General features: G+C 39.5%; 1 protein-coding gene across 1 annotated transcript; it reads left to right on the forward strand.

Moving 5' to 3' along the window:
- Nucleotides 1-2,630: 2,630 nt before the first annotated feature.
- barhl1b (BarH-like homeobox 1b) lies at nt 2,631-7,654 on the forward strand. Its single transcript, XM_054758319.1, has 3 exons — nt 2,631-3,425; nt 5,640-5,862; nt 6,867-7,654. The coding sequence occupies exons 1-3, from the start codon at nt 2,978-2,980 to the stop codon at nt 7,165-7,167; spliced, it is 972 nt and encodes a 323-aa protein (XP_054614294.1). The 5' UTR covers nt 2,631-2,977; the 3' UTR covers nt 7,168-7,654.
- The last annotated feature ends 1,935 nt before the right edge of the window (nt 7,655-9,589 follow it).

Below are 9,589 nucleotides of genomic sequence, written 5' to 3' on the forward strand. Positions count from 1 at the left end.
CTGCCGCAAATTACCGACACAAAACGAAGGTGGTGGCGGCGCAGGCGCTGCCGGTCCAGGGCCCCCGTCAGCATTAATGAGACGATGAAGGTTTATTTGGTCCGCATGCATGTGCTAAATTCTTTCTTGTGTGACAGCTGACTGGGAAATGTGAGTGTTAACCTTATAAAAGATTCAGCGGGTTCTCATTATTTTCTGTCAACTCCACTACCTGATGGCGTTAAGGTGCACCATTTGCATCCCTGACTGCTCCAAGTATCCATCCTCAATCTTGTTTGTTTGTCGAGGGGCGTCATCTTTTACACACATCCCCCCTCAAAAGACATGCGTTACTGGATGTTCCTAAACCGGAGAAGTGCCAAAGTTTATTCAAAGGCGACAAACAATATAACAAAACCTATCTAGATGTAGTTTTAACAAGAACAAGAGAATAAAAACGCACAACATCCGGCTTGTTTTCCCACAAAAGCACCAAGCAGAGGAGGCCCAGTAGGCCTTATTGGAAGGTTAGCACGTATGCGGATATACTAGCAAAACTGACAGAAGCCCGCCTCATTTTACTGCTGCTGATATTTCAACCCTGGTTGTTAATACTTACTAGATGGTTACACTGGAAAAACAACACTCTGCTCAATGGGAGGAGTGCCAAAGACATTATTGAAACAATCTGAGTGGCTGACAAACACTGCCAAAGAGCTGCAATTGTTCATTGTTCATTGATCTGTTTCCAAAAAGACACGTCTTAACATTGAAGTCATTCAAGAAGTGGCCAAACATTTGTTGGCTGCAACTTCCATGTTGGAGTATTTCACCCACTTTCAGCTGATTTCATGATTAAACTGAGGTGTTGATGGTTTTATAGTGTGTAGTCCCACATTTCTAGACAAATATTGATTTTTAACTTTATATTACACACGTTAAATTTGCTGTTAGGTTAACATTACAGTAACACGGAAATAAATAAGTAGCACACAAGTCGCCATTCAAATTTGAACAGTTTGTTTGAGGAAGTCATAGTTGAACCTTGTTATAATTTATGTATAACTAAACCGGTCACGGGGCTTCAAAAAACAAAAAGGGAAGGAAGAAAGAAAACTCCCTCCTTTTTTTCAGGAGAAAGAAGCAGCCAAGTCAGAGTGGGTGTGTTGCCTGATATCTGCCTGCATGGTCCCCGCCTCACTTGTGACAGCTTGCAGCCGTGATGGGACCCCATGGGAGCGGGGAGCGGATTCACTAACCTGCCGGTGTCTGGGACGGGCGCGCGCCTCCAATCTGGTGGTCACATGCGGTGTGTGTGTGTGTGTGTTCGATTATTAGGGGCTGTCGAGGGGCAAACTGTTGTGCATTTAAAAGTGTGCACAATGGCTTTTGAGTGCTTGTTAAGGTGAAAAGTGCACACAATGGCAAGTCCCTCGCCTTGAAGTTTGGCTCCATGCTGCATATTGAGCACAATTACCAAGGACTATTAGGCTGTTATTGTGCTTTAAATGGTGACAGACCTTAGTCGTGCCTATATGAACAAAAAAAGAGTATTCATTTTTAGTTTTTTAACCATGAAAAAAATTGCATATTAGTTTTCTGTCAAAATTCCAACAGCAGTAATAAAATATTTAAGACGAAAATGCATCAAAGACAATTCCCACTTAGCATGAATAAGATATAACAATTAATGAAGTTTTTGTCTTGTTTTCGTTTTTCTGTAAACACTATTAAATCCCACATTTCTCTTCAAATAAACAAATACATCTTTCTAAAAAAATAACGACGTTGTTAAGGAGGAGTGGACAAAAACAAACAAACAAACAACAACAAAAAACAAACAGTGGAGAGAGCAAAACAATTTAAGACAAAAATGCACCAAAACCAATTCCTACTTGGTATGAATACAATATAAAAATGATTAATTTTTTTTCCTTTTTAAATTTTTGGTCATGCTATTGAATCACACTATTGAATCCATAAATTATATTAAAAAAAGGATGATAAAATGCTGAAGCTGAGGCGTGGAGCAGTGAACAAATCCAGTGGAGATGAAAAATGGATCAAAAATATTTCCTACCAAGCATGAAAATATAAAAATGTTTTTTTTTTTCGTTCTTGGTAAACACTATTAAATCCAACAGTTCTCCACAAACCAAAAAAAAAAAAAAAACAGTGGAGAGGAAAAATACTCAAGACAAAAATGCAGCGAAAACAATTCCCACTTTGCATGAATAAAATATAAAAATGAATATTTTTTCATATTTGTGGTAAACACTATGAAACCCGAAATTTGTCTATAAATAAATAATACTAAAAAGATGATGATAAGAACGAGTGGGGGGGAAAAACAATCCGGTCACCAAGAAAAAAAGAAGTGTAGAGGAAAAACATCTCCTCGTAATAAAAATAAGAGCATTAGAAGCCTCATCAATGATGTAATGGAAGCAAACAGTGTGAAAATTGCCAGTAAACACTGTGATGTGATGAATTGTCTTCTATCAAAGAGACGATGGGGATGGCAGAAGGAGGGGCAGCGTAGGTTGAGGAGGCGGGGGCCGGGAGGTGCGGCGGGGGGGGGGGAGTCCACTCTTAGCCAATCAAGACGTGTCACAGGGGACTCACGTGGCCGAGACGCTCTTAAAACCTATAGCTCCTGACTTTTCCTCAACTTCCTTTTTTTGGACCATCTCCTCCCATCTCGTCCTGAGTCGAGACTCGTTGAAGATACTTTCAGTCCCCACGATCGTCGCGTCCTAGCCGCATGTTCTCACCTGTCGCCGGAAGTCCAAAGAATGACAACATGTGCTGACCAGGTGAGAATTCTGGTACCTGTCCATGGTGCTGAAGCGGATTCGTCTTTTTCGGTAGCGGTGAGACACTTGACCTCGCTTGGACTCAGTGGATGGACGCCTGGGAGTATTTAGAAGTTGATTTGACATTTCCTGCTTGAAGACATCGAAACTCGTTCTGAACACCAAATGGTCGTTTGAAGAAAATGGAGGCGTCCGCCAACGGGTCCAGTTTCGGCATCGACTCGCTGCTGTCCCACAGACCCGGCAGTCCGCTCTCTAAGGCGGGCAGCCTGGCGGGGGAGTGCCGCTCGCCGCTGGAGTTCAGTCCGAGATCTGACGCGGAGAGCCGCTGCTCGTCGCCGCCCTCGCCCGGGAGGGAGTGTTCGGACGAGGTGGCCCAGAGGCACGGCCACGGCCTGCCGCCTCACCTCCAGCACGGCCCGGCTATCTCGGCGGGGTCGCAGCAGAGGACCATGACCTCGTCCTTCCTCATCAGAGACATTCTGGCGGACTGTAAGCCTCTGGCTGCCTGCGCGCCTTACTCCAATAATGGACAACCTACGCAGGAGGCCGGCAGGCTGGCCGCCAAGATAGCAGATGACTTTATGGAGAAAATACACAGCAACTCTTCCTCAGACAGCGAATATAAAGGTAAGAATACATAGTTATGTCATTTCTTTCAACGATACATTTTTGCATCCCTCTGTTATTTCACTTTTAAATAATTATTCATCTTAATTGTATTTTTGTTGAACAATATTTAGCGTTGAAGTACCCAAACTGCACACTCCACATACGATAAACGAGGCAAATAAAATATATATGTACTTTTAATAACAGGCAGAAAAAGAGACACAAAACGGCTGAGTAAATACAATTTTAGTTGACCCTGTAATTTTGCACAATTTACAGAAATAAGTGGTTGAGTATCAAATATTTTGCACATTTCTTTATTCATCTCCGTAAGGTAACATTTTAATCGCAAGACAACCGCCTGTTATGGTAATCCTAAATACCAACAAAAATACTCTGTTCTTTTTAAATAACAGTAATAACATTCTATTCAATGTTAACAATAAAATAGAATAGAAAATGGATGGATGGATGGAATACAAATAATATTTCCCTCTTATTTACAGCAATGTGCAGTATTTAAAAAATGTGTTGAAGTCAAGTGAACAAGGTTGGGGGCGGAAGAAGGATTTAAAAAATCCATGAAGGCTTCAAATATGTCTGCAATTATGTCAGCCATAACACACACGTCACCATTGACACGTTCACCTTCGGTCCACTGCTGGACATGGACACAAAAATACACACGGGACAACCCTGCATGCAGTAATGGGAGAAATGCATGCACAGTGATTGTATCAGAAAGGAATAAGTAAGCGTGAATCAGAACAGTCGTCTATGTCTACTATTACTGATATTTCCGGCACACTATTGATATGTCTTCAGTGTGAATGTGAGAGTGGGTGTGTGTCCTCCTCACGCGCACATGCTTTGATTCCCCAGCAAGCCTCTCGCTATATAATATATCAGGGAATTTGATGCAATTTGTCCACGGCGCTAATCACATTTGTTCCCGCGCAAGGCCGAGCGGCTCTTGATTTGCTCGCGCCTGTGAAGTTCCTCTTCTTTCCCTGGTGGCTCAATTAAGGCTGGATTATTGTGCTGCTTTGCTGGAGTCTCTCCTTCTTCTTTTTCCTGTCTTTTTGCGTGTTAAAAATCAAGAGTGCTCCACGCATGCGGGGGGAGGGTGGGGGTGGGGGTGGCGGGGATAACCACACTGCGGCGAGCATGTGCGGGAGAAAAGATTCCCATTGCGTTTACATTCAAATCAAATGTTTGCGGGCAGTTGCGGTTGTGATTTAACGCATACGTCCTCCCATTTCCATTTATTTAGCAATTTTAAGTGGTTTACGAGCGCAAAATAACTTTACATAGGAAATATTGCTCATTTTGTCGCACATGATGGCGAATTATTTCATCACGTTATATTCTACAATTTATTTGGCATTTTTTTCCAGCACAATTAAGAGCAATTTAGCAGAATATTACAATGAGATACTTCAAACACACCGTATATTTAGATATTTGTTCCACTTATTTATGCAGGTGCATCAGGAGCTTTTACTACTGAACTTTTTGACAAATTTTCACATTTTACGAGATACGAAATTGTTGTTTTGTTAATGATCTGTTAAGATATAATTGTCAAAGTTACCAAGAAATGAAAACATGCATTGTGGAACTATTTCACGCTGTGTGTGGTGAATCTGTAGAATATAAAAGCTCACGTTTTGCAGCACAAAAAGGTGCATAGACTGTCGATTGTCACAGACCTTCCTGCGCATTATAATAGTGCACTGGACATCATGTAATATCTATTTAAAACAATATTACATTTATCGATGAGTGTCCTTCAGGGGAGTACAGTGGCGTACTGTTAGATTAGGAATGAGAGTGGAATTATGTCACTAGACTTCATTTATAACACACACACACACACATACAATTAAATACTGTATTAACACGAGCCACGTTTTCACACAGTAGAGTACGACGGAGAATAAAATAATGAGACATTAAAAAAAATAAGTAAAGAAAGAAAAAAATGTGAATACAAAATGAATAAAGCCTGTATGTACAGAATGTATTACCAGTACTTGTGTAATAAATAAGGCCTATTTTTAAATATACATATATATATATATATTTAATCAAAGTTGACATATTTCCCCATGAATTAAAAGCTAGAAGTCATCAATTATATTTTTTAATAGCAGATCAAACGTCGTTTCAATGTGAAGGTGAAGCATGCCCATTCACCCCCAACGTGGTGTCCCTTTCCTTTGTCCACAGTGAAAGAGGAGGGGGACCGGGAGATCTCCAGCAGCAGAGACAGTCCTCAGGTCCGGCTCAAGAAGCCCCGGAAGGCCCGGACGGCCTTCACGGACCACCAACTGGCGCAACTTGAGCGCAGCTTCGAGCGGCAAAAGTACCTGAGCGTCCAGGACCGCATGGAGCTGGCGGCATCCCTCAACCTCACCGACACCCAGGTCAAAACCTGGTACCAGAACCGGAGGTAAAGACCCATTTTACAATCATCTGATCGGTGTCTACTAATCATAACTCTTAATAAGCAATTATTAATTGACAGTAAACGATATCATAATTTAGCTGGATATTATTTGTGGTTTTGTGCTTCGGTGATTCATTTTGTTTGCAGCTCTGACTCTCGGGCATGTAAATAACATAAATAAATATAAAAAAACAACACTTTGACGCGTGAATAATGCATGCTTGCATGTGTGTGCATTAATAATTCAGAGAAACCACTATATCTCCTCAATTATCTTTAATATGAATTATTCACCTGAGTGGAGTGCACGCTGACATGTTTGGGTGTGAATACAAGAGGCAGTTTGGAGCATTCAAATTCAATAAATAAGAATAACTGCCTTCTAATTGGACGGTTAGGGGATTTCAGTGTTCCAAGTCAAAAGCGCACGTTGAGGGATAAATATATCGATGCATTCACGAACGTGTGTGTCCTATTTATTTTGAAATATAACTTTGAATGTTTGTATACGGTCAACTGCACTTTCAATTTCGTCGTTGCTTCCTTTTTTAAAGCAGCATTAATAAAAATAAAATCAATAATTATGAACTATATGACATTTATCTATCTAATAATAATTATGGAAATAAAAATGTATGGCATATTCAGTTGTTATAGGGTGCTGAGTCAACTGCACTTTAAATGTCGTTGTTTTTTTGACATTACAATACAATAATATAAATAATAATAATAGTTAATATTTGTATATACATATGTGCATTTTTTAAACCTGATCATGCGCAGTAGGCCTAATTGGTTTTTACCTTTTTAATTGTATTTTCGTGTCTGTTTTTTATTCTTCTGTTTGATTTATCCTTTTTAAAAACTTTCATCTTGTACACTGCTTACTGTGCCGCTGCTATTGGAGCCTTCATTTCCCCGAGGGAACACGCCCAAGGGATCAAGAAAGTTCCAAAGTATTGTGAAGTAATGCAAATGCTAAAAGTGTTTCTTGGTGTGTGTTGAAGGACCAAATGGAAGCGGCAGACCGCAGTGGGACTGGAACTGTTGGCGGAGGCTGGGAACTACTCAGCCCTGCAGAGGATGTTCCCGTCGCCCTACTTCTACCCACAGAGCCTGGTGTCCAACCTAGACCCAGGAGCGGCCCTCTATCTGTACAGGGGGCCTTCAGCACCCCCACCCAGCCTACAGAGGCCCCTCGTCCCTCGGATCCTGCTGCACGGCTTGCAGGGGGGAAGCGAGCCACCGCCCCCGCCTCCTCTGCCCCCCATGTCCGGTGTGCTCCCCCGGCCGGCCCAGCAGCGGTGAGCCAGAAAACCGGAAGCAATAGAAGCAAAATAAAAGACAAAAATACAAACAAGCAACTTAAGGAGCCTTTACGAAGAAAGACACTGAGGATGCAACTTTTTTCAACTGAACTCCTGGAAGATGCTTTACCTTTTTTTGGACTTATTTATGTCTTATTTATATTTCTGTATAAATCAAAGTGTCTAAGTTATGTATTTATTTAAACCCATCACACATGCTGGTGCTGTCTGCCCATCAATGCCACCTCTGTTATTTGTTTTTTAAATCAATATTATTAGTTATAAAAGTGCATCCTTCCATAGTTATGATTTAAATTTCAGGTGAATCGATTTCTCTTGTGAACTTTGACCCATGTTAAAAATGTCCAAACGTGTAAATAAGAATATTTTACATTGCAGCATTTCTTTTTAATTCCTAGTGTCTCGATGCACTTGAACATTCTAGGCTAGATTAGCCATTCAAAAATACTTTGCAAGTGTTCAATGGAAGGTGGGGGTGGGATGGGGGGGGGGGGGGGGTGTTACGGAATGAAATCAAACTATTTTTAGTTGTCGACTTACATAAAATGCCAAATAATTTATTTCAGCCCATCATTTTTTTATTTTTTTATTTCCGAAATGATCAAAATTACATCTTTTTTTATAAACAGCCCGTTGAGTTGCTCTGGATGTATTTAAAAACAAACGTTGTGCATTTTTTTTTGAAAAAAAAAAACAAGTTCTTTCATATTATGAAGCCGTGATGACTTTTATCTGTTCTCTCCTTTGGTGAAAAAATATGTAATATTGCAGATATCAAACTTGTGGAGTGGTTCTCGTTCCTTTATCCGTTCCTCAAGTTCATTTTTCTTTTTTTTTGGTGAAAAATATTTACGGTATACAGTAGGACAGAAAGGGGGTGATTTGATGTACAAAATACTTTTCTAAATGTGGAAATAAAACTCTTTGATTTAACGTGTGAGTATACTTATTTAACTACATACTAGGGATTTATACAATCTACACTTTACCCCAAAAATATCATCAATAATGTTTATTGTTGTGTTATTATTATTAAGATTATTAACACAAAAGTTTGAATATATTAAATATATTAAATAACTATGCAAAATAATAGCATTTAATTGTCAACAGTCGACAATTGGTTACAGTAAATTAAATACTTGGATTGAATAAAAAATAAAATGTCAATGTTCAATAGAAATATGCAATTTCTAGATCACATTTAGGGGATTTGTAATCACAATATTAAATGTCAATAATAATCAAACTTTGTAATAAACGCTAAAAATAACAATTTTAGATTGATGAATGGCAAGTGCACTGTAAAAACTAAGGCAGCGTATCTATTGTAGTAATTTAAATACATCTTTACTAAATAGAAATTGTAACATATCGATTTAAATGAAACTAATATAACGAGAACCGTATTATTGTGAGTTGTATTCACATAATAACGCTAGTAACGGCACGAATGTAATATTTTCAATTCATGTAAATACATTTTCTACTGTTATTAGTTCACGAAAAAAAAACAAGTTGAAGAAACTTGATAAAAAATGACTTGAAAAACTTCATTTTCCACCTTGACCCCATTTCTGAGGTCCACCCCCACGCCCCCACCCACCAAACACGCCTGGGCAGGTTTGAAGCTGAAAGCAAATGGATATTTTTTCATTTAGAAATACATTTTGCAGTGTACGGGTGCATGCACTTAGCACCTTTTGGTGGATTGATGTCAGAACATACAAATAGACTACTGGTACGTATAGATCTATGAGACTGTACATTCTCTACGAGACCAGAAAGCTAATGCTAATCTGGAGGGTTTAGCATTATGTCCAGCTCGTTTGTCACAGTACTAACACAAAAACAACATTTCTTTTCACAACTAATATCAAGGGCTTTCATTGTGTTGTAGTCATCATTGTACCGCCAAAATGATGAATCTAGTATCACCAAGGAGAGGAAATGTGAGAGTCACAATCACACAGATTAAGGACACTTCTTCAGGTGTCATAACTTAAACACTTATGTTAACTTTATGGCACTTGTTGCGTTCCTTTGGCAACTTTTGTTAGATATTTTTTCTCTCCACCGAGAAGTAGCTATCTGCTGTCTGGTTGTCCGCCTTGGGGACCTTAGGACATATTTATGCTCTTCATTGGAAGTACTGTATAGCTACAAGAAATGAGTGCATACAAAGTATCTGTTTGTACACGAGCATTACAGTTTGGTGTTCAAGCAGTCATGCTGCACTTGAAATGACACTTTTATAGAATATTAAGTAGTATGACAGCGTCAATTTGCTGTCCCTTCAAAATGAGTCAACACACATTCATTATTGTCAAAATAGCAGTAAAAGTAAAAGTTTGTACACGTACTGTATGTTCAACGGCACAAATTGAGCCCAGTTAGGCATT

The sequence above is a fragment of the Dunckerocampus dactyliophorus genome, chromosome 17 (genome assembly GCF_027744805.1).
Source record: "Dunckerocampus dactyliophorus isolate RoL2022-P2 chromosome 17, RoL_Ddac_1.1, whole genome shotgun sequence".
NCBI lineage: Eukaryota > Metazoa > Chordata > Actinopteri > Syngnathiformes > Syngnathidae > Dunckerocampus > Dunckerocampus dactyliophorus.

Excerpts from the sequence above, each read along its gene's own strand:
- barhl1b (XM_054758319.1), top strand. The coding sequence starts at position 2,978 with ATGGAGGCGTCCGCCAACGGGTCCAGTTTCGGCATCGACTCGCTGCTG. Across the intron at positions 3,426-5,639 it reads CTCAGACAGCGAATATAAAG|TGAAAGAGGAGGGGGACCGG; the intron begins GTAAGAATACAT and ends CTTTGTCCACAG. Across the intron at positions 5,863-6,866 it reads ACCTGGTACCAGAACCGGAG|GACCAAATGGAAGCGGCAGA; the intron begins GTAAAGACCCAT and ends TGTGTGTTGAAG.